Source organism: Pieris brassicae, chromosome 4 (genome assembly GCF_905147105.1).
Source record: "Pieris brassicae chromosome 4, ilPieBrab1.1, whole genome shotgun sequence".
Classification (NCBI taxonomy): domain Eukaryota; kingdom Metazoa; phylum Arthropoda; class Insecta; order Lepidoptera; family Pieridae; genus Pieris; species Pieris brassicae.
The window spans coordinates 14,034,112-14,060,514 of record NC_059668.1 but is presented as its reverse complement, the minus strand read 5'-3'; the positions used below and the strand labels follow the sequence as shown (position 1 = coordinate 14,060,514).

At 32.5% G+C, this 26,403-nt stretch overlaps 3 protein-coding genes across 3 annotated transcripts; 1 reads left to right on the top strand and 2 right to left on the bottom strand.

The window, feature by feature from the left end:
- Positions 1 to 2,981: 2,981 nt before the first annotated feature.
- On the bottom strand, positions 2,982 to 4,594 carry LOC123708051 (60S ribosomal protein L35a). The gene is made up of 4 exons (XM_045658515.1): positions 4,503 to 4,594; positions 4,070 to 4,290; positions 3,508 to 3,738; positions 2,982 to 3,051 (listed from the first exon to the last, which is right to left on the bottom strand). The coding sequence occupies exons 2-4, from the start codon at positions 4,286 to 4,288 to the stop codon at positions 3,028 to 3,030; spliced, it is 474 nt and encodes a 157-aa protein (XP_045514471.1). The 5' UTR covers positions 4,289 to 4,290; positions 4,503 to 4,594; the 3' UTR covers positions 2,982 to 3,027.
- A 2,457-nt stretch (positions 4,595 to 7,051) lies between these two features.
- On the top strand, positions 7,052 to 18,634 carry LOC123708049 (dnaJ homolog subfamily C member 3). The gene is made up of 11 exons (XM_045658513.1): positions 7,052 to 7,262; positions 7,344 to 7,454; positions 8,208 to 8,302; positions 8,456 to 8,560; positions 9,766 to 9,966; positions 10,231 to 10,356; positions 11,350 to 11,574; positions 12,594 to 12,711; positions 13,685 to 13,817; positions 15,682 to 15,811; positions 16,266 to 18,634. The coding sequence occupies exons 1-11, from the start codon at positions 7,184 to 7,186 to the stop codon at positions 16,410 to 16,412; spliced, it is 1,470 nt and encodes a 489-aa protein (XP_045514469.1). The 5' UTR covers positions 7,052 to 7,183; the 3' UTR covers positions 16,413 to 18,634.
- A 273-nt stretch (positions 18,635 to 18,907) lies between these two features.
- Positions 18,908 to 24,907, bottom strand: LOC123708050. Its single transcript, XM_045658514.1, has 6 exons — positions 24,852 to 24,907; positions 22,263 to 22,421; positions 21,541 to 21,809; positions 20,618 to 20,822; positions 19,964 to 20,146; positions 18,908 to 19,679 (listed from the first exon to the last, which is right to left on the bottom strand). The coding sequence occupies exons 2-6, from the start codon at positions 22,417 to 22,419 to the stop codon at positions 19,375 to 19,377; spliced, it is 1,119 nt and encodes a 372-aa protein (XP_045514470.1). The 5' UTR covers positions 22,420 to 22,421; positions 24,852 to 24,907; the 3' UTR covers positions 18,908 to 19,374.
- Between the last annotated feature and the right edge of the window lie 1,496 nt (positions 24,908 to 26,403).

The window sequence follows — 26,403 nt, the reverse complement described above, 5'->3', positions numbered from 1 at the left end:
ACTGAAATTTCTGTTACTAAACTTAATTGTAAATTGTTACTTTAAATTATATTTGTTAGATTTTGATATTTATTTATTTTAAAAAATACAAAAAATTATCACAATTTCTCCGTCTACCGAATTAAAATACCGATTTCATTTTCGCAATACTCTCTCACATAGATTGGTAAGTTGTATGCATAATAACTTCGTATAGATTACACCCTATGATGTATATAATACCTAAATAGCAACTTGTCACTATTAATCAGTGTTTCGATTATGTAAATATGAAAGCAGTGTAACAGAGCGATGCAGTGCAGTTATGCATGTCAGTTTTCTATCAACAATGGGAGCGTTCTGCTTAACTAGCACTCATGTCTACTACAACAGCTACTCAAGTCACGGTCGAGTATGTATTGATGATGGTCAACATTAGTTCAGAAATATACCGCCCTGATTACGTGAAGTATTCAAATGACCAAACAAATAAAGCCTGCAAAATAAATAAAGGCAACGAATGTAACTTATGAGTTAGCAAAAGCTTTAACTATGCACGCTAGTATAGGACAGTTTGGCAGATGTCACAGTTACATATGTTACATTGCCTTACGTGTTGCGTATGGCAACGATTACTAAATACTACAGAAATAGAATAAAAGAGAAAGAAAATTCACAAGCATAAGTAGCATTAAATGAAAGTGAGCTAGTTAAGTTTATAGAGCTTAAACATATTGATAAGATTGAACTTTAAATTGCTTTGAGTAATTCTTGTTAACGTGTATAACACAAATATTTAAAGTTACGTTGTATCAGGCTAGGCTTAAATCGGACGTATATAACTGCATCTTTATAAATGAGTTGCCAAAATACGAAACTAGGCAAGTGCACTTTAAGATGTTGTCATTGAAGAATCGTAGAAAATTAATTGATATATCATTTGCATTTAAGAATCAGGATAATTGCTCCAACCTTTTAACTAATTTAAACTTTGTAAAAAAATTCGTGTACCCTCTACATACCCAACGAATTCCATTTGTACCTCCTTTCAGAAGAACGCCTTTTGACTACAACACTCTTCTTAAAGCCACAACCAGCATCGGAATATTTGGCGTTGACATATCGAACGACGTCCAGTTTCGCGGACATTTGGAGGGAAAGGCTAAATTAGCCTCCAAAAAGTTTGGTGTGCTCAGCTATGCAAGACGGTACTTCACTCTGGGCCACCGCTTGCAACTCTATAAAGCGCAAATACGGCCTCACATGGAATACTGTTCTCACCCTTTTCGAGCGGCTCGATCCTTTGGCGTTGCGTAGAGATGTGGGGTCACTCTGCATCTTCTACCGCATTTACCATGGAGAGCGTTCAGAGGAGTTGTTTGCATTAATACCTGCAGCTGAGTTTTCAACCAGCTGCCCACTGAAGTATTTTCGAACCAATTCGACTTAGGGTCCTTCAAGAAAAGAGCGTACCAATTCTTAAAAGGCCGGCAACGCACTCGCGAGCCCTCTGGCATTGAGTGTCCATGGGCGGCGGTATCACTTAACATCAGATGGACCTCCTGCCCATTTTATAAAAAAAACAACTCACCGATAACCAGATTAAATATTCTGATAAACGAGCTGGGTCTGGATATCAATAGTTGCTTCCATCACACTTTGAAATCGATTTTCCTTTAGTTTTTTATAATTTGCTTACAAGTGCTTGTCACATTAAATATTATACCAAGGTACTTATTACATACAAAATGGTACCGATATATTTGTAACGATAATTTAAAGAAATTTCGCATTCTTTCTTAGTCAATATAAGTCTTGGTTTCTTATCAAAAGCTCTCCAATAGAAGCGATAGTGATCAATAACAGTTGAGCTATTCGTGTCACGGCTGTTGTAGTAGCGACCCAATTGCCTACTACCCCGGTAACACGACATATAATAATTAAGTCAATGTTGCAAGCCATATTCTTCTTATTGTAGTAATTTTGATTGACTAGACTTTATTGTTCTATAAAAAACTAGTTTTTTAAGCTTTTATAGTAGATTTACAATTAGATCGAGAATACGGTATCCTTCAAATCATACTTACGTTACAGACCACTAAGAAATAGGCCTGAAATCTTGACACTGATAAAAGTAATATTTTAATTACCACCTTCAAAACTCCCAAAACAAATATGTTTACTTTTTGACCGGGGGCAAACTGGCAGGCGTCCGATGAAACTCAACTGCAGGTATTAATCCGAACTCTGCTCACTCTACAAGGTAAATGCGGTATAAGATGCAGACCCCACAAATATACGGAACGCTAAGGGAATCAAACCGCTCTTCGTTGAATAATGTAAAATGAAAGGAGCTTGTACTGGAGAGTACCTGCCCAGAGGTGAGGACAATACTCCATGTTTTCGTTTTATATAGTTGCAAAGGATGGCCCAGAGTGAAGTACCTTCTTGCCACTGTCACCACAGATGATTTTTCACTTTCAAATTATTAGAAATATAAGACCATATAATTGTTTTTAATTATTCAAAATACCTGTTTAGTTTTACTTCATTGCTCCTAATTGAGAAGTAAGATTATGTCACATTTTAGGACAACTGCTATAAAATTAGGACTATTAACTTTAACTCTCTAAACTCTAAACTCTATTATAAAACAAAACTATATACATTATTACACAATTTTAACTATAGAAGTCTCCTGTGATTTAGAGATGCTATGGCAACAACAGAGATTATTAGAGATATATTATTTTAAGTAAAACCAAGAACGAGTATTATAAAATAGAAGTAAAAGTTGTAGAGACAAATCATTTTGTATAAACTAGATTTATGTATGTTTAAAGTTGACAAAACTAAACAAGTGGCACAAATATGGTACAAATTTTGGAGCTAGACTGTACTTACATAAGATATATAACAAATATTAACATAATAGTATCAAGAATTTTTTAACCTTGTTTTTAAAATGATGTTTTTCTCGAAATAGAAAGGAAATAATAATAAAAGATTTTTTTGGGTTTTATTTTTAATTCTTAAATTAAAGGCTGTTTAAATCCTTGATGGATACAACATCTGAAACAAAATGGGGCATTTGAGTATGTTATTTTTTAAGAGAAATTGTTAATTACACTAATAATCATTAACTTATACAGAACTATGTTAGTCAAATAATCAGCATAATAAGATATTAATTGTTTTATGCTTTAAGTATACTGTAATAAATAAAAAATAATTTATCTTGAATGCCACACACATAGAGAAATATGTCCTTAACATATTATATATTTTTTTTATAAAAGAGCAAGTTGAAAAATCAAAGACCCTGTGTGCACTTCACTGACATGGTTAAATTTTTTAATGTTTTTCATCCCAAAGTAGATTTAATTCATATTGAACTGATACAAAAAACAATTATTTTATGAATCAAACTGTGTAACTTACATGCTTTTACTCAATTTATTTTTTTTACAAATATGGTATAAAATAATCATAGAATAACCAAATAGGAAAGAAAAACATTTAACTTACCACTCGTATTCTGTGTCCCATTGCCTGAGCAGGAAGGTTAGACTTGAAGCGAGCTCTGACACTGCCAGAGTTGCCATGGGGACGAGTCACCTTGCCCCAGATGGCCCTCAACTTGGTCTTAATTCCACGGGGTCCTCCAGCAATAGGTGTCCTCTTCTTGGCTCTGTATACATATACACATTTCTTGCCTGCATAGAATAATGCATCATCTTTTGATCGAGCACCTTCAATCTGAAATTTAAGGGTTATATGTACAATACTCATTGATGTAAATGTATTGTTGTTAATCTAAATCAAATTATCAGTTATAAGGTGTCCACATTAAATTCAGGTTTCAAATGTCTAAGGCATCATTTAGAGGTTTTAAAGTAAGAAATAAATATACAATGAAGTCACCAGAATTTACAAGTTATAGGTTACAATATCTATAGACGGAAAGTAAGATCGATTATTTCGACGAGTAACAATAAAAGGAGTATTTAAAATACAACTACAAAATTACGTTATAAGGATTTGACTATAAACTAAATAAATTTCAATTAAAACAGTAATATAGTTTTACCTTCAGAAGTGCAGTATTTTCATGTTGGTTTCGGAGACCACGTTTGTATCCTGTGAACACGGCCTTAGCATACAGTCTACCGTGACGAGCTTTGGAAACCTTGCGTACGACTTTTTGGGATTCCGCTGGCGCCGCTGGAGCATCCTTTGCAGCTTTCTCTTTTGGTGCTTTTGTTTTAGGCGCTTTGGCCTTTGGCGCTGTTGTCGGCGCGTCTGCCATTCCTTAAAGACAAACGTTTCGATAAGACCATTATTGACAAGAGGTTATGTTGACATCTCGAATTTAATCTCATTTTATCTTCACCACCATAAATTAAAAACTTATATATGTAAGGGAAGAATATCGATCCATTATTTTTATTTCTATTATAAATAGTATTTTATAGTAAAATAACCATTTTATTTTAATAAATTGGAAAAATCATAACACTAACCGAACACTTGTTTTTGACGTAAAAGAAAGACAGTGTTGCCAGATCACAGTATGTTTATAAATTTTTAGCCATTCACCTTATCTACCATTACCATATTCTACTAAAATGTGGAAGTTATAGTCGTTTAATTGAAACTGTTATAGTCGAGAGCCGAATTTATGTTCAACTAAAATAAAAATAAGATTACTCAAGGATGTCTTAATTATGGCATATATATTATTTTTCGGATTGCAAAATGAAAAAATGTATAAGTAATTCTAATTTAGACAATTCAGAACATAAAATCTAATATTTTTAAACTGCAAAAAAATCCTGAATAAGACGTAGTTTCGGTACGGGTGCTACTTGTGGTGACTGGTCGGACTTGAATTCGTGCGGTGATGTACAAAAGTAGAATAAAATTTATGAAAAGATTTTTATCTTGTTACGCCAAAGAAGTATAACTTCTAACGCGTGCACATAAATACACAGACATTTTTATTTATATTTAATTCTACTGAACATTAATTGATCCTGCTTTATTTGTACATATTTTTTTTACTTAGTGATGATCAAATAACCTGCCAGTATATATTGATAACGTCAAAGTGCCGTTCCAAAATTCAGCTAAGTACCTAGGTATGATGCTGGATACCAAACTCTGATGGAAAGTCCATGTTAAAAAGAAACGCGAAGAGTTGGATCTCCATTACACTAAATTGTACTGGTTACTCAGAAGGCATTCCACGTTATCAGTACAAAATAAATTATTGATTTACAAACAAGTCCTGACACCTGTATGGACTTATGGTTGCCAGCTGTGGGGCTGTACCAGTAATAGCCACATCCAAGTAACCCAACGATTCCAAAACAAAGTGCTCAGAGGAATAGTCAATGCTCCCTGGTACATTCGCAATTACGACCTCCATCGGGACCTTAAAGTAGAGGATGTAGCCACTATAATAAAAAACTGCTGGAGCCCACAAACATAGGCTCCACCATCTCGTGAATGTCGAGGTTATTCAAGTCCTGGACACCAAGGGCTTAGTGAGAAGATTGAAAAGGACAAAGCCATGTGAACTAGTGAATTAGTGATAGTGCACGTTAGTATTAAGTGCTAAACAGTGATTGAAAATATAGAACACAAGAACAGAGTGTCTTCCGTTTAATAGAGACTGTAAGTAGTGTTATTGGACACTTCTTTACGATAACAATCCTTGTTAGTAAATGAGGTTAGACTTAAATTACTTATTAGTCTTAAGTTAGGCTAGATGTTAATGTTCCATAATGTCTTCGTAAAGACACAAATAAAAAAAACTTATTGATGATAAAACAAAATCCAAAACATTATTAACGTTCTGAATGGCACAAACTAGGACAGTGTCCTTTCCGAATAATACCCTGAGAATTGCGTCTAAAACAAGAAATATTATAATCATGAGAATTATATGGCAACATAGATTTTATACGTTCCATTATCTATTGATGCCCGGTTAACATTATTCCAGTAGCATTCCAGCGCTAGACTGGAACCTGCACTGGAATGTACCATTCCAGTGATCAAACCAGTCCAATTGACTGGAATGACGGTCTATTTTTCATTCCAGCTAACCCAATCCAGCGCCACTGGAATAGTGTGAACGGCCAATCCAGTGCTTGAATACACGTTTAACAGTGAACACACATTGTTGTTATTTTATGGAATTTTATAGGTAATTCCGAACAATGAAGTTAACTGAAAACCAAACTCTTCAATTTATTTCTTTGTACAGAGAACATGTGTGTTTGTGGGATATCACTTCGGAATTTTATAAACACAAAGGCATGCGCCAATCCGCCCTGCACAACATTTGTGATGGTATGCAAATAGAAGGTTTTACAGTAGAGGATGTAAAAAATCAAATCAAAATCGGTATTCCAAGGGATCTTCTGATTTTAGCTGTTGCAAAAGCATTACTGAGCCTCCTTTTTCATTTATTTCGCATATCCAATTTCTGACCCAAATCCGCTTTTTTCTTTTTAGTTCTTCTTGCACTTCATCAACTACTTCTTCTAACAGTTTTAATTATTATTGAACAGTTTTAAAACAATTTCTAAACTTCTTTCTTGAAAGCATTGTCACTGTAGTGTTACCGATCTAACTAATCTAATCTACTAAATCTAAGCTTTTGAATGACTGGAATAATGTGGACGTTCCATTCCAGTCCAGCACTGTACTAGAATGACTCACTGGATTACTGGACTGGAATAATGTGTGCCGAGCATGAAGGACTTTTATATATACATTGGTAATGTAAATTTTTTTTTTAAAATAATGTTATTAACATGCGTACAATGGAATTTTTTTGTTTAAATTGATAATTTTAAAATAAAACTACACAGTTTTTTAACGTTTATATTCAAATGTAGTAATTCATTTGAAAATGATGAACGCGTAATAAAAGTATTTAGGTTTTCTTATGGATTTGTCTAACATTCAATGGGCGTCATTGTCAGTTGTTACTTAGACATTGATAATTTACAATACTTTGAAGCTTTGTGCGGTTCACAAATGTGGTGATTTGGTCCAATCAAATTAGACCACGAAAAAATACGAAGGAAAGATGAACTAAAGTTAAAAGCTATGTCATAAATATTTTTAGTGTTATAAATTCAGAATTACTTTAATTATTTGTGATTACTAAAGACATATACAAAAAATAATGGACAGCCTTGTGAATATCAACTGGAACAAAGTCACGCCATGTCTAGTTTTATTATTCTTAGACTTAGTATTAGAATGTAAGTAAAAATAGAGTTTTGGTTTGCTTTTTAATTATTTTCAGTGTTATAATGATTTATTACACGGATATTATGCATTAGTTTCAGAGTGCACGACACAGGCTGAAGTAAACAAACATTTAGAACTAGGACGAGATTTCTTAAGTCGTGGTCAACTTTCAGACGCGCTAACACATTATCATGCAGCTGTTGGTTAGTATACCATTACTTACAAGACATCTTACATACCTTAATATTTGTCGGCATCAATTAAAAATATTCTTTCTTTTATAATTCTTCAATCACTTCAGGTAGTGACTAGCATCAGAGGAGAACAATATTTAGAAATTGTATCCAGACAGTACAAGTTTATAATTGATATTATTGTTTTAAAATGATCATTTCTAGAACTTAAGAATATGTAGCAAATGTTTTTATTCATGCAACAACAAGTTTTAAGTACAAAATTGAACAGATGCAGTTCAATAAGGTTTTATTTAAAACCATGTTAGTATTCATAAAATAGTTGCATTCTTATTAGGACTTATAGAGATAATAATTCCATTCCATTTGTTGCAAATATTGATACATATTTAATACTAAAAATGTGTTGACTAGTGAATCTAATATCAATTCAAAAATAAAAAGTAGATGATAGTAATTTATGATTTAATTTTAGCATTTAATATTTAAAAAAAATATATATGATATAATACACTAGATACTCTTTCTGGATTGCCCATAAAAAATAAAACTGCCCCCTTTAGGAATGTCATATAACCTTTAATTTGACTAAAACATAGTCAAACCAAATAAATTATCATCAATATTAATTTGCTATTTTTTACTAAACAGCTGCTTATAATGTTTGTTTGGTATAAGTAGACTGTTCCTATTTATTTTAGTATAATATAATATGTAGTTTATTCTAATACTATTTTTTTAAATCATACTCTTTTATTGCAGAGGGGGACCCACACAATTACCTCACATACTTTAAAAGAGGCACAGTCTATTATGCACTTGGTAAAGCTAAATTTGCATTACAAGACTTTAGTAAGGTAAAAAATACTTCAAATTATAAGTCAGTAGGTTTCATAAATATATTTGTTTAGCATCTTGGTTAGCTAATACTTGGTTTTATGCTTAAAAATTAACATGAGCAAACTCAATGCCTGTAAATTATACAAATTTTAAAACTTTATGCTTTTCAGGTATTAGATCTAAAGCCCGACTTCACGACAGCCAGAGTGCATAGAGCACAAGTTTACCTCAAATTAGCTGAATACATGCATGCCAAAGATGATTTCCTGCAAGTGGTATGTAATTTATATATCTTTCCAAACATACATAATGTACATTTAAAGTTATGTATGATATAAGCATTATAGGTTGTATTATTTTCAGCCCATCTCTAATTTTAAATAAATTTAAATGAAAATGTGGTGTTAAAAATGCTATTGGTGAATTTTGTTCTTTTCATTTATGATATAAATATGGGATTAAGAGCAGATGTTTTGAAACAGTTTTATTTAAATAAATTATATTTTTTTTATAATACAAATCCTACAGTTGAAATGACCTACTAATAATATATATATATATATATATATATATATATATATATATATATATATACTAATAATATATGTGTATATATATATGTATATATTATTACTAGGTCATTTTGTAGAATAAGTGTATGTAAAAAGCCGACTAATATTTCATGGTTGAGCTATAAATGAATAGTTGTAAACAAGCAGCATAACTGTTAATTTTATATTTAAAAATGACTAAATTAGATGGTAGGTAATCACACAGTCTACACACTAAGAACATCCCTGTGTTGTTGAGCATTCTGTGTTTCATATATACATGGAACACTATAAAACTGTTAATGACTAACATATAAAACCAAATATTAATATTAATATTCAAAAAGCTAAATAGTATTAACAAATTAATTTTCTTTCGCGTAAAATAACCAGTAATATGTGTTTGATAATACAATGTGTGTGACATTAACTATATCAAACGAAGATAAGGCAATGTTAAGTTTACCTAGTGTGACAAACATATGTTATTGTTTTATAATGATATGCTTATCACTAGAAATTTTACTGCTAACCTGATAACCACATTTTTTTCATAACTTTTATTCACATTTTTGAAATAAATATAATTATCAAACAATATTTGGATGGTTTGCGTTACAGGAACCAATTCTGTTGTATTTTTCGCATTGATCTCTGAAACTTTATTGAGTGTGATTGATTGGAAAAAATGAAAGACTAAACTTTAAAATCTCATTATTATAATTATGACATAACTAATCTTAGCTTATTTGTTACATTGTTTGTATGGTGTGGACACATAAACTAGGTATATTTATTCTGTCCATCAGAGTGTTGAAAAAATTTACAACTTATTATACTAAGTAATGTAACAATTTGGAAAAACATGTGTGTAATGAGACGGTTTGTTTGTACTGTATATTTTCATTATTTACTATTAATATCTTTAGACATATGAAGACCCGTATAACTCAGAGGCACTTACATACTTCCATCGCACCGATGAGCTGAGCGAAGAGCTTCGATTGGCAGAGGCCTATTATCGGGGTGGGGACTTTAGGAGTGCATCCGAACTTGCCACTAGACTGTTAGAAGTGTCTCCATGGTCCGCAACCCTTAGGCAGCTTCGGGCCGAGTGCTATATTGCTATGGTGAGTGTTTCCACATATAATTATTAGGCTCGCTCAATTTTCAGCATTGAATAAGAAACGTTGCCTATAAACAATCTCTCGGTCAGCTTCGTACCTGGTAAAAAAATATATAAAACTATAATAACACTTCTGTGTTAGTCAAAGCTTAAAGCTTATGATAAAATGGTCTTAAGTCCACGGTTCACAAGCTTTCCTACATAACTATTCAATATATAACTATTTTCTATATATGTATTTGTTCATTACAATGATTTTATCATATAGAATGACCTGTTTTCGGCGGTATCTGACATTCGGGCAGTGAATCGTCTACAGCAAGACTCCACTGCTGGCTACAATCGGTTAGCCTCGCTACTGTATCAACTGGGACATGTTAGCGACGCCCTAAAGGTAATATTCAGTAGTGGTGATTTTAAACCTGCCATGTATCCTGTAAAGTTGTTACGTGGAATGGAAAACCTGGTCATTTTCCAATGCTCTAGTGCCTGGTGCTTACGTTAGTAACAGACGTTTTTAATTAAATAAATAAATAAATGTCTTCTAGTCGAGCACTTTTCCCGAGATGACATAAAAAAGCGAGTGGAGTATGATGTAGAAACAATGTATATGGCGAGAGAACGTTTAGGTATTTGCTACCGCGGCTAATAAATGGTCTGCCCAATCAGATATTAGATAGCCTAACGCTAACCAACATAAACAGTAAATTAAATAACTACTTTTATATGCAATTGGCGCGCTCCTAAACAAGACTGCTATGGTTACATTAATACAAACTTTAGCGGTTTTCTAATGTAACATATTCTGATTATATTATTTTGTATAATAAAGAGAAAATAAATTTCCATTGTGAACTGACAAAAGGTTCAATTCATGTCAGTTAATCTACTGTAAGAAATAGTCTTTCTGTAAATATTTTAATCTCTCAGGTGCCTTCTGCGCCTGACTCATCTTCATTTTGAGAAGATATAATTTATAACTTAAAGTAAACAGTAATCTTGCACATATGCATGGATTATCATCAAATCATTCAATGGCGCTACAACTTTTTTAAGTCTTGGCCTCAGATTTCTGTATCTATTTCATGATCATTTGTTAATCGAATAGGCAAGTAGGTGGTAAGGCAAGCCGGTTTCCTCACGATGTTTTCCTTCTCCGTTCGAGCTAATGTTAAATGCGCACATACAAAAAAAATCCATTGGTGCACAGCCGGCGATTGAACCTACGACATCAGGTATGAGAGTCGCACGCTGAAGCCACTAGGCCAACACTGCTCTGCTGCTGATTGCTTGGATTATCATAATCAAACATATTAAAGTATATTGTTGGAATATAACATTTTATTTTAAGTCGGTTAAAAAATCAACAATATTTTATTAATTACAGGAAGTGCGCGAGTGTTTAAAACTGGATCCAGAACACAAACAATGCTTTCCCTTGTATAAAAAGTTGAAGAAAATAGACAAATTACTGCTGAAGTGCGAGGAAAGCAGCGAGGCGCGTCAGTATAGCGATTGTATAGACTCTGCTAAGAGTGTGTTGGCTGCTGAAAAGGAAGTCACGCTTGTGGTGTATGAAGGAAGGAAATGGTTATGTTCCTGTCTCGCCAAGGTATGACAAGTGACGTTTTTCGACGTTGTAAATAATATTTGACATTTTTGCCAGATTTTGACATTATTTAGTATTTTTTTTTAATATTATAAACAGTACTTGATATTTCTTGCACATTATGGACAATTTTTTTTATCGACGTTGATAAAAAAATCCATCTGTGTCTTGTCCCGCGGTTGATTCGAAGAAGAGATTCGAAGTCAATAATAACAAAAATATATAATAACGATAATGATAGTAATAATTATATTACAATTAATGAAATTCTGTAACAATCTTAGTTGTAATAAGGTAAAATGAAAGTATTATTTGTATTCAAGTCTATGACAATAAAAGCCTTTTGTTAAACTTTATCTAATTTAACTTTAATTAACCAATTTCTGTAAGTAAATCATAATAAAGTGGCCTATAGTAGACCATTTTTCGAAAAATAAGGTCATAAAGATTCACTTCCTACGTGTGTACACTAGTACACGAAAACATTTTATTATTTACCGACATCATTAACAGTTTTTATTAAATTTCATATGTATTTTTTAGTTCATTTATAGTTGTTTTACGATATCAATATCTCTTTGAGTGTCAAATGTGTCAAACTTGACGGTATAGATGGTTCGACAACTTCTATAATAACTACTATACTATACTACTATACTATAAATTCTAAATAGAAGGAATTTCAAAGAAAACACTTTTTTAACCGGATTAAAGCTATTTGTATTATTATAAACTTATAATTACATAATTTTAAGTCACCGTGACCACGCACGCTGTAATGCACGCGAAACGTCGGAAAAATGTAAATTTAAAATTATGTAAAATAATTATAAGTTTATAATAAAACAAATAGCTTTAATCCGGTTAAAAAAGTGTTTTCTTTCAATGTGTAAAAGCTATGGTTAACAAAAGACAACACTAGAAGGAAATTTTTAGTGCCTAGTTTCCTGGAAGAGATCGCTTTTCATTTTTATTTTTGTTTAGTTCTTGAGCAAAAGTGTAAATAAAATAAATAATTTCAGGACGAACAGTGGACTGATGCGTTGAAAGAATGTAACAGTGCGTTGGAAATCCAAAAAGAAGGGAGCGTGTTGTGTGATAAAGGAGATGCCTTAATTGGGCTCGACATGTTTGATGATGGTCAGTATCGAATCTATTATAATTGTGTATAGCTTATATTTCTGTTTTCGAAACACACACATACAAAATTTTCTATGTACCTCTTAACCATATCCTTTCTATCTGTTTAATTGTGATTTTTTGTAAAAATATTGGAAAAACATTTTTTTTGTATTTTAAAACCTAGCTAGTTCATGATTCTAAAAGTTTAGATTTTAGTATTTTATTTTGTTTAGTACATATTTTTATTTCCATTATTTTTTAAAATTTCTTATGAACTTCTTTATCGGCATTGGAAAAAAATAATCACATTTTTCGGTTACGCGTCACATTTTTCCGTTACATGCCATCTTTTTCTTGCCCCTACCACGGTTGATTCGAAACCATTAATAACAAAAATATATAATAACGGCAACAATGATAGTAATAATTCTATTACAATTAATACATTTCTGTAATAATCTCAGTAGTAATAAGGCAAAATGAAATAATTGTATTATTGGTATTCATGTCTATGATAATAAAAGCCTTTTGTGATACTTTATATAATTTAACTTTATTTAACCAATTTCTGTAAAGTTGCATATAGTCGATCATTATTCGTAAAATAAGGTCATAAAGAAGTTTCACTTCTTACGTGTGTACACTAGTACACGTACACATTTTTTTGCCTGGAAGAGATCGCTCGTTAGTACGTAGTACCCAGTAGTTGATAAGGCCGTCCGTTTCCTCTTTAATTTGAATGTCTATGTACCAAATGTGTAATGGAACAAAGTACACATAAATACCATTTTAGAACTTAATAGAAAATCTAAAATGACATTCATGTTTAATATTAAAATATTTGTGTCCTGAAAATATTTTATTTAATGTTGATTTGTTATCAGAAATTCAAAAATTTCTTCTTAGTTTTTAAGGGAATTCTAGCAAACTATTATCGTTTTGCCGGTAACCGAACCCTGAACTGGATTTCATAATGTTTAATCATTTGCAGCGATACGCTCGTTCAAGGAAGCGTTGGATATGAACGAGGGTCTACAACGCGCGAAAGATGGGATGGGTCGAGCGCAGAAACTTCAAAAACAATCCGAACAACGGGACTATTACAAGATATTAAGTGTTAAAAGGTAGGATCTTTATCTTTGCAGATACAGTAGAACCCGTTTAATACGATTTCTCGCATAATACGCCACTTGACGCCAGTCTCTGCAAATCGGACATATTTCCATACATTTCTTAACGCTTAATACGATTTGTCATCCCGTTTAATACACCTGAGCCCGAGCCGAGATGTCTAACCGAGGGCTCTAACACGAGCACCAGAAAGGCACCCCGCCCTTACGTGAAGAACCCGAGATACTGCATGGTTTTCCTGGATATTCTTCCATTGAATTCCATGACAATGTAGCACCGTACGAAATTCAATCAATTGAAGATCTCATTGAGAATGTGAATAAGACACAAAACGAGGCCCTAAGTGATAATGACGAAGACGAAGATGAAGATGAGTCAACTGCGTTTTTGTCAAACGCCCGGGCTTTATCAGCTGTTAATGATTTAAGACACTATGCACACTATGTGCACTGCAAAAGTTGAATTATGTTGAAAATCTTTTAATTGTTAATGCATCAAAATCTTTCTGTCAAACCAAAATAAGTGATTATTTTAAATAATGTAATTATAATTCGTATTTAATATAATTCATAATTTTATTTTTCCCCCGTTTTTGGTAGGGTCCCTGAGAATTCGTCTTAAGCGGGTTTTACTGTATATATATATATATGGAGGAAGGATTTTGTACTGTTCTTCCAACTTAAAGGGATCCTCGGCCGACCTAACGTAACCACTGACTGGACTGAAAAGCCCCAGTGACTAAGATTGAGAATTTGTAGGTATATATATATATATACTTAATTGGAAATACTTCGTAAACGCGTTTCAGAGACGTAAGCGCAATTTCGGCCACACATGGAGTACTGAACTCTATGCGGGATCTCCCCAGTACCAGATCCTTCCATTTAACTGTATTCAAAAAAGAACGATTTGACGTTTCCGAGCTTAAAGATGTAGGGTTTCTCTGCATCTTCTATCGCATTTACCATGGAGAGAGTGTTCAGAGGTGTTGTTTGGATTAATACCTGCAACTGAGTTTCATCATCAGACATCAAGGCAGATTACAGAATACCACCCGGATGCCGCGCACCACCACTATGTGGAACCAGCTGCCCACTGAAATATTTCAGAACCACTTGACTTAGGGTCCTTCAAGAATAGAGCGTACCAGTTCTTAAAAGGCCGGCAACGCACTTGCTAGCCTTCTGGCATTGTGAGTGTACATGGGCGAACATTATCAGCGGCTTAACATCAGATGAGTCTCCTGCCCGTTTGCCTCATGTTGCAAAAACAAAATATTTTGCTACATATCTAATTGAAAAAAAAATACATTAATATATTTAAAGAAAACCCTTTTTTACCGGATTGAAGCTATGTATTATTATAAACTTATAATTATTTTACATAATTTTAAATGTCTCCCCACGTTTCGTAATAATATATAGCTTCAATCCGGTAAAAAAGTGTTTACTTTAAATGTGTAAAAACTATGTTAATAAACAAACTTACTTATAGTATTGTCTTTCGTTAAAATAGCTTTTAAACATTGAAAGAAAACAATTTTTTAACCGGCCACCGTGACCACGCACGCTGTAAAGCACGCGAAACGTCGGAAATATTTAAATTTAAAATTATGTAAATAATTATAAGTTTTATAATAATATAAATAGCTTTAATCCGGTTAAAAAATTGTTTTCTTTCAAACTTACTTATATTCAATAGTCCGGAAAGCTTTGATTAGCTTGAAATGGTATTTGAATGCAAAACTAATAATGGTCTTTGTACGTACGTATCTGTCTTTTTCTCTCTAAGCGTAAATACGAGTTGATGGGAAGAGAAAGCAATAATACTGATTTACTTTTTTTATTATGAATAAAGGTCGGCGACCAAACAGGAGATCACGAAGGCATATCGTAAAGCGGCGCAGAAATGGCATCCAGACAACTTCCAAGGGGACGAGAAGAAGGTCGCGGAGAAGAAGTTCATTGATATCGCTGCTGCTAAAGAGGTGAGAACTAATAATAAAAATAAAAAAAGTTAATAAAAAAATATAAAAAATTGTATTCCGTTTGATTGGCATTGATAGTAAATATTAATTTGAAAAAGTTTAGATCGACTAAAGCGAGCAGTAGTGCTGTTCTTGTGTTTCTGGACCTGTCATATGTCATTTTTGTTTAGAATTGTATATAGAAAGAAATCTCTATTAAACACTAATATAGAGGATTAGTTAAAGTAAAGTGCACTGGCCCCCCCACACTAGGATTCCATAGATATAGAGTTTAAATTTCAGAAAACAGTCACAGATAACAATTTAAAGTTTATATTATTTCAGAGTTAATAGATAAAAAACAAAGAAATTCCAAAATTGCAATGAATAAATGTCTTGGTGCCAAATGGTTTTTATTTACAACTACTGCAGTTAATATCTAAAGAGTTAAAAAATTTTTTTAAACAAATTACAGGTGTTAACAGACCCCGAAAAGCGGGCTCAATTCGATAGCGGGGTGGACCCTTTAGACCCTGAAGGGGGCAGACAACCCTTCGGGAACAACCCCTTCAATCACTTCCAACATGGATCGCCCTTTCAGTTCAAGTTCCACTTCAACTAAGCCATACTCCGTGAGATCTACTAATTCTGCATCTGAGATTCATACTCCATTAACTCCACTTCAATAAAAGCTTATCCTTACATTTACTCATTTCATCATAATCGGTTCAGTAGTTTTTGAGATTTTATTTCTCAGAGGACATGTATAATCGGTAAATAATCTTGGTATTGAAGTGGGATAAAATTTGTTTTTATAATTAATTTAACCAATATTTTTCATTATTAACATTTCATCAATAATTTAAATATATAACATTTTGTGTTAATGAGTATAAATTCTGTTATAGAATGCATGTATGCGTCCTAGAAATGGAATTTGTGAAAAGGGTTGCCAATAATAAATGAACAGTCTTAACTACTGTCTACCATATTGTAAATATTTCGAATCATGTTTTATACAAGAATCGAATTAATGTCGTTGCAAACATGTCAACTGTCACCTAAGATCGCGACTGTCATTGTCACCGTGACAGTTGACATTTTTTAATTCCATTTACCACTTTTTTTTAATTAGATTTTATTTAATAAAATAATAGATTGTTTTTTCAGTTTATTTCCGTTGAGACTTATTTTTTTTTAATTTTATAGACTACACAATAATGTACTATAATATTCTATAACATATGTTATTTTATAAATACACTTACTGAATTTCACCGTGTGAAAAATTTAATATTTTTTATGGGAATGATTTCTTTGCCGTGCTTTATAATAACGTGAGTTAAATTTAATGTTAAAAGTGTATTTATTTATTGTTTAAACTATAATTTCTAAAATCTAGTCGAAAAATAATAATGTTGGACACGCCCCTATATAGTAAAATTTATTTATTCATCACATACGCTTAACCAGGTTCCAAAATAACAATATTTCCAAGTACAAGCATATCCAAGATTAAATAATAATCGCTAGATCTTTGTGTAATTAAATTTTAAATAGGTATAATGACAAGTTTTAGACTAATAACGTAAAAAGATTTGCAATAACAATAAAAAAAACATCTTTTACGTAAATAAAATACAGTTTATAATATAAAGACAATATTCTTTGCTGCTATCTGGGAATATAGACTGTGGTCTATACTCTATGGGGTGACCCATGACATCTATCTGTGGTTTGTTTTATAAATTTAATATTCAGAATAGAAACAATATTAAAACCTGTCAGTATCCCTATTATATATTAACAATTTTTTATATGGCCAGTCGGATATGTCAAGGCACGGAAATTAAAGAATATACAATGGCCCCACACACAACGCTTTAAAAACATTGCTTCTTTATATTTTAAAAGATCAAACCTATTTACACTTTATGTAATTTTGTGAATATTAATTAAGATGGTCTACAGCCATTTGTACCTATATAATTATATATTTACAATAAATGTGCATATTTTAGAACTTAGTCTAGCTTATGGTATAACTTTTGGGCATAAGGAGGTTCTCGTGTATACAAATTTTATAAGACGTGAGATTTGTAAGTTTTATACATATTTGTTTCTTGTATCACGTTCTTGTTCGGCGAGCTCTAGCACCAAGTTGTTTTAGATCGCATAGGAAAGTCATTATTTCAGTCAGTTTTATTTTCAGTACCGTCGGTAGTACTATCGGTTTCATACGACCATATATGAGTAGTCCCTTCGAAGTCGTTCTAACAGATTTTGTGTAATTACTTTAATTTACCAATAATGGACAACGATTTACAGTAATCCCCGGTATATTTCTGTAGTGTGAGATTTATAAAGATTTGTTAAGTCCAAAATTAGTTTTACATACGTTAGTACTCGTACACGTACATTGTATATTGTGTTCAGAAAAAAATAAACTCAATAAATTTATTAAATTCGTGTCCCTAGTTTTAAAAATTTAAAAAAAAAACAGTTTTACGAGAATACACCTACGAGGCGATTTCCTATAACAGACGTAGGGAGATTACTGTATAGTGGTGCGTGTCGTCTGGTTGTCATTGGTCATAATATGAAGTATCGTGGCTCAGGTCTTTTGGACAAACTCTCTTGACCAATCACAATTAAACGTTTTATCGGTAGTGTTTCAATTTTCGTTTATCTAAACAGTGGGGCCATAATATTAGTTTGTATTTTTCCTATACTATGCCACTCTTAACTCGGAATGATAATGTCCGAACTGTCGACAACATTGTTTATTTTGTTGTGAGTCTTAAGTTATTGTAAATATTTAGAAATATAAGTGATTATGAGATATTTTTTGGTTTTATTGCTGTTTTTGCGAAACGAAGTGGAACTGAGTATTACATAGGGTGGTCTGGTTTTTATTTTAGGTAAAGTTGGGCAGGTATGTTTTTTTCTTCGTATATGAATTAAAAGCGATCCAGATATATTTTGGTTTACCTCACTATTATTATTACACACAAAATTATGTAACGGTGATAAAATGAAGTAAAAATAAAGCAATAAAAACACATTTACTAATTTGTATAAATATAACATTAATATAAATAATACTTCAGTCTTACATATACTCCAATAACTAACCAATTAGTCTCATTTACGTAAATTAATATAATATATGGGGCTTTTAGTGAAACAGGTAACCACCGATTTGACTTGAAACTGGGGAAATGTTAATACCCGGGTAAGAAGAGCTGTCAAACCCTTTTTTCTGTATGAAGTTTGATATTTGACAGCGCTCAAGACGATATTGTGTGTTGACATACGAATTAAAATATGGACCTAAGATTAGTATAGAGATTAGCATAATTGCTATTATGTAGTAAAAAGTAAATTACGTACTTCGTTCCGATAGAATTTAGAAAAAACACATTTGCTTTAAACAGGTATCAAATAGATATTGCATAATACAATTTCACAACTATTTCCCTTATTGTTTCACATAATTTTCTTATTCAATATTAAATAAGTCATAAATTCGATCGTCGATTTAGTTTGATTGCTGGAATTAATTAATGTCACAGTAAAGAACTTTACATCGATTCATCCCAAAGCAGTTTCGACTTTCTTGTTCTATCTACGTGAAGTTCCCTTGCGACTCGTTGTATCTCATTGCTTAGCTTGGTTTTATCTTCTTCCTTTTGGCATATGTAACGATGTTTCAGGGCGCAGTCCTGCCCACGATATACGTAGTTGTTAATCGCCGGGTCATACACGAGCGCCAGACAGCGGCCCTCGCCAACGATACTGGTAGAGTTGGAAGCCTCCACTGGCTTAGCTGAGTGTGACCAGATCCAAAGTAAGCCTGGGTTTAGTCCACCCGTCCAGAAGTCTTTACCTTAAATTTTACGAAGAAACTATGAACACTTGTGTTAGGTAATACCTAATATATTATAGATATGCTGTAAAAATTTATTATTCATGAATTTAGATAACTTAGACGAGAAAACCAAAAAGTTTTCCAAAAGACTTCATGATTTACCTACTCAAAAATTAAAAGCCAATTTAATTTATCTTTATTGTGTTATAATGTATAAACTTCTATTGTGTGAAACGAATCCAGGGCGTCAGTTACAGGACAAGCCTGCTGATCTAATACTTAAGAACAATATATGGTTATACCCTTGAATTGCTTATCGCTGAGCAGTTTGGAGAGTAACTGCCTTTTATCAGCGTCGTTTTGCAGTTCAAGCAAGGCAGCTTTTTGCTTCCGACAAGCGATGCTGGCGCCTTTCCAGTCCGCAGGCTCAGTTGACCACTCGTAACAGACACCGCCTACACGACTGTAGTTACCGGCGCAGGGTTCTGGCAAATATATAGAGTAATGATATTAGAAAATTATTGAGTGTGTAATTTTCATTTATTTATAAAAAAACATGACAGGCACATCACAAATAGAAGTTATTTAATATATATATATTAAATAACTTCTATAATTATAACATAGAAGAATTATAATTATAGAAGTGTCCTTAAATTGTATTGTCCATAAGTATTAAGATTTTTTAAAATATAAACATGAGTAACAAGAAAAAATAAAAAGAAACAATTAAGTATGGGTACAAAAATGTAAACAGCAATTTGTAGTAAAATATAACAATTACAATAACGATTTTAAAAGGGGCTTGAAAGCAGTAGGGGAGCACGAAAACATATCAACTTTGAAGAAGTGTTTTATAGAAATAACGCATTCTGTGTATAAACAAATACATACCTGAGTCAGAACCAACATTTCTGAATGAATCTTTTTTTGCTACCGACTAAACATTAACTAACCTGGTTTAGGGTCATTTCCAGCGACAAGATAGTGAAAAGTTTCTTCAAGTTTCCTCAAGCGTTTCTCCATAAGGTCTGCACGGTACACGAGTTTTTCGATGGCGCTTAGCAAGAACAAATCTGTTTCTGTGACTTGCTTGCGAGGTGGATCGTCTACTCGGTCGATAGAGTTGGACTGTTGCGGTCTTGGAGGAGACGGTGGTGCCTGTTTAATTAAAAAATTAAACTATATAGTTGCTATCCGAAAAAATTAAAAATTGAAAAGAATATACAATAATACAAATAAGAAGTTTACATACATCAGAATTAATAGTATCACTGTTTAGAAGTTCTAGATTAACATTCATTATTTTGGTTTGGTTATTAACACACCTACATATATTTATTTAAAAGGAAAATATTAAAATTATAGTTATATCACTCAAATAAACGTAGAAACGTATTTTCCCAATGTCAGTTACGATACACTATGACAAGATTCTAAATAGGGTCTTAAGTACTGAAAGATGTCACTATACTGATGCGGTAGGCCGAACTCATGAAATATTTTTAAATACTTATTATAGTATTTATACTAAGTAATAGTGAGTCACGTGAGCAACATTAAAAGAAGACGTGATGATAAAAATACGGAATGGAATTCTTAGGTGATTTTGCCATGTGGAACAAACGAATTAGAAGTGATTAACAAGTAGGATATCCAAGGCAACTGTGGATGGTGAGATAGGGTTGAGAGAGTAGAGTAGTACTAGAGAAGCGAGAAGTTAAAAGTACCCATAACCAACGTGTAATGACCATGCGTGGTGAATGTCATAAAAGCGGATGAACAGGTATGTCAGGAGCGTAGGAAGTGAATATCTTTGGTCTCTGCCTACCCCTCAGGGAAAAAGGCGTAAAGATATAAATAAAATATAAATACTTACATAACTCGGTCTAAATTTGTCTTTATAAGGGGGCTTGTTAACAATTTTTCCATTGGCCGGCGGCGAGGTGTCCCACTCTTTGTAACCATGAGGTCCTTTGTACCCTTGTGGTGGTGCACTGTTGTACGGAGAATTGGGTTGAAGGGGTATTGGTCTTCCAGAACTGTGGTGTGTTTGCGGACCAGGTGGTAGTGGAGGAGGTACTAGGGGTCCGTCAATTCTTTCAGTGACGTAGTAACCTTTTGTCATCGGCAGAGCCATCACACGACCTATAATAGTGTTTTATTTGAAAGATCTGAGCTAGGTAGAGCGTGAATGAGGTGGAATTTTTATAACAATACTAGCTGACCCGGCAAACGAAGTTTTGCCATGTATATTACTTCCAGGAAACATTATTTTTAAGTTAAAAACAGGGTTGATTGTAGAGGAGTGACAATTAAGGGTTGTATGTATTCTTGTATACTGTATCATAAAAATGTCTAAAAAGTAAAAAAAAAATGTTTTGGGGTAGACACCAAGGGGTGTTGGGGGATCACTTAGGGGTTTGAAAGATAGATAGTACCCGATTCTCAGACTTACTGAATATACATAAAAAATTCATAAATATAGGTCAAGCCCTTTTAGTGGAGTATGGGAATTAACATTGTGACACGTGAATTTTATATATATATATAGAGATTATGTTATATTAGTATGATGTTTTGTTATTTTTTAAAGGCTACCTTGTCTCTGGGTCGCCGGCTCCGAAGTGGCCCAATTCTCCAGCAGCATGCTAAAGGGACCATCAATCTCGCATACATCCTCATCTATGAGCGTGCTGTTCTCTGAATTCACACAGCCAGCAATTACCAGACATAATAACGCACTCACTGACCACATCTCTGAAAGTTAATCGAAATAAAAATATTTAGACAAAGTGTTTTCTATTTAATTGTTAATGGGAAATCATTAACGAGAATTAAGAGTAAGTTTCTTTGTTCTGAAATAGGAGGGTAAAAAAATAGTAGTAGTCGGAGACCAGTAGGTCAGATATATACCTCTGGATGCACTGAGTGAAGGAGCAGCTACAAACCAGCAATTGGCGGAAGGTGGCATATGAGAAGCTTATTTATATAGCAAATGCAGCTAGGTTCTAAGGCTGGGTAAAGTACGATACGTCATTATAGAGTTCCTTCGAATCAATATAATAAATCCAGATGATTCTCAGAAGTATATAAATAGCGTTCTCATTACATAATGACCTACATAAGTTCGAAAAAAAGTCATGCGGGCACAAATTAGCGATTCAACACACGACTTATTACCACATTATTACAACTACATAATATTGTTAACGATATGCCACTTGCAATTTTTACACTGAGTTTACGAATCATTTGGTATAGGCGTGAACACTTTCTCTTCCGTGTTTGTCTTTTTTAAGCATGCGATATATGCGGCGTTTACCATAATTATGATATTAATCAAAAATAATTACGCGATTTTCTTTTACTGTATAACGTGTTAGAATGTCTTTTACATATAGAAAATACACTGTAATAGGACAAAACGCAACGATAAAAAATACGCTGTACACAATTACGTAATGATAAAATAAACTGGATTAAACTAAATACCAAGTGGACAGAAGATATTATAGAGGCGTTAGCAAGAAGCGAATGGAGAAAGAAAGCCAAAGATATTTGGAAATAGCTGAAGGAGGCCTTTACCTATGAAGGGGTTCGTATGGTTCTGAAGGAAGTTAGGATATTAGCATAGCAAGAAAATAAAATGTATATAACAAATCTAAACTCTACATTTGTAAAGCTTGGAACTAAATGGGCCTAATTATTTATTATTATTTTTATTAATGGCTTATCAGCCACTGATAGAAATGCCTTAAATAAATTATGTATGTAGTATGAAAAATCTATGAAGTATGACTATGGATTATATTTTCAGTTTACTACTGCCTCTACTATCATTATTAATCCGTTAAATCTACCAAAAATTAAACTATTTACACAATTTTTCACTTGTTTATCGTATATGAAGGAGTAACTGGCTGCGTGCTAATAGATAAGCGTTGCAGAAGGGGTTAATGATTGGGGGGAATTTATTGTTGTGTCTAAATTGCTAAAATAAGTTGCGTATAATAAGTCTACAATCTACATATAGCGGGAAGAATCTTGATTTACTTATTTATTTCGTACAACTCACATAAATTATATATACAGAAAACGATTATACTAGAGACATAATTTATACAAAAAGGTTTAAACATTTACAAAAAGATAAAAATCAATTAAACATATTGTTTGGTTTGTATCTTCGTTTTATTCCGTATACCAGAACAGTCTTCTAGTACATGAATTGTGTAGCAATAGTAATATCGATGACAAGAATTAAGTAATGTTTATGTCAGAATGTGAATCACGTCTAAGGTCAGGTGAGGTCAGGGCCCGGAGGTTGCATAATCAGAGAAAGTGCCGGATTTCACGAGATCCGCCTCGCGGCTCGCCTTGCGCTACCGGCTTTATATGAAAGTTGATTCATAAACATCGCTGTTTTCTTTTGCTAATCGAGTTACAAAATGTTTCCTAAAATCCGTAAGAATGACGCATTTTGAATGACTTTTGCATTCCAAACTAAAATATGAAATTAGAAATATGACTTTTGATATAATAATAAAGAACAAAATAACTGTGATGTTACAAAAAACTAAATCAAAATATAATTTATCATTTTAAAATTATTATTATTATTACTAGGTAGCTTAACAATATTGTGAATATCTACTGTGTATTTGAGTGTTGGAAATAATTTGATTAGATAAGAAATTTAATTTGTTTAATTTCCTTTTTAAGATTATTTTTATTGTTACTTTGTAGGTTATGAAAATTGTAAATACAAATTATACGTATGTAGGATGATTAAATGGTTAAACATATTTGTTTATACTTAACGTTAATAAATATTCTAAATACATTTATTGCGTATTATTGCGCCAGGTAATTCAAGCTTTGTAGCCGTCTTTAAAAAAATATAAAAATCTGTCAGTAGAACCCGGTATTATTTTTAAATCTTTAACATTTAAATGTAGCCAATTGAGCAAACAAATATTTTTACCCCAAATTTACGTATCTCATAGAATGAAGACCGCAATTTTAGGTACCAGGTAGGTAAAACGTCTAGTAGGTAAACATCCTTAATTTACGAAATTGTTATCGAATTATACCGAAGTGAGATTGTAATTGGTAATTCATTTCATAAATTATAAGTTATTTTGTTCAGTAATTAAATATACTAATCAATCTCTACACATCACTTACCCCTTTATTAAATAACTTAACACGTATATATAACACAGTAGGAAGCTGTATCAACTCTTGTAGTTAAAACTCGCGACTGTTCTATGCTAAGACCCACACTCCTCACTTAACCATCCCCACAACACCGCCGTGTTATGTAAATTTTGAGGCATTCTTTATTACTTTATCTCGCAACCGTCCGTAGCTGTAAATTAAATTTTCCGAATATATGATGATATATCAGTGAAAAAGACTCAGTTTTGTATCGCGCAGCCCGGTCAACGACCACTATTTAAGCCTTGGCTTGTTTAAGCTATCGCGGAATATTCTTAAAAGGATTTTTAGGAATATCCATAGCGCAAAATCACCTGCATCATGAGCATACCCCACATACACTTACTTATAATACTTCACGTACGGTAAGTACATCAAGTATTTTCTCACTTTTACACCATCACATCACACAGCCAAATTAGATATACCTTAGTTAAATGTATTGAATATTTTTTATTTATTGTACCATTTTCTAAATTTTTAAACCTTTTAACAGATTAATATTATGCATTCCATCTCTGGCTATATTTTTAGTGTAATTGTTTGTTGTTTTATATAATGTTTGTTAGCTGTAGGATTACGAAATAAATAAATTCATTTAAACTATTTCAAATGAAATATATAAAAAATGTATTATATTATATTATTCAATATCGGCCTTGTATTTGAAGCTAATCCACAATGGTACAATAGCAAATTTGAGTCGACTTTGTTGGTTTATTTATTTATTGATTACTTCATGCCTTTTTCACGGGTATGTAGACCACGGGATTTCCACCGTACTACGGTACTGTACATACCTCTCTCGCTTCAACCACTTTCTGAAATTCACAGAGCATGCTCGTTACTTATGGGTTCTTTTAACTTGTCATTACTCTAGTATGTCTTGGATTTGATCCCTGTATGTACGACGAGGCCTACCCAACCCGACTTCGCCTTGTATTCTATTTCGTATTTTGTTACCGCGTTCTCTTTTAACCCACAACTTATTCACCGAAAACTAAACCCAGAACCCCATAGTTATAAGCTATATTCGTACCACCTAGAAACGGAGGTGTTAGTGGGTCCAATACTGTAGGTGTGTTAGCAACATACACAAGACTATAATATCATTTAGAACACTATACATAACAGTTGTGAGAGAGAGTTAAACATGAAATTTTTAAAAATGTTAGACTTATGAACAAAATTGTACTAGCACTTTAAATAATTCTTTAATTAAAATTGTATAGCTCCGCCATATGCTTTCTTAAATCAATCGTAAACTAAAATTACGCAATTAATGTCGTACCTGATTTATACTGTCATTTATAAATGTAAAAGAAATAATTGCAAATTAGTCATGGACGGGCTAGCCTATCCCTTTATATTTAAGCTCTTTATCGATAGAATCCAATTATTATATTATCTATATTAGGAATATATATTAGGTTGTAGGAATTGTGACAGGATAGGATGTTAAATAAAAGGCGTACAACAAACATAACAATTTATTTTAAAAATCACATTTTTTCTTAAC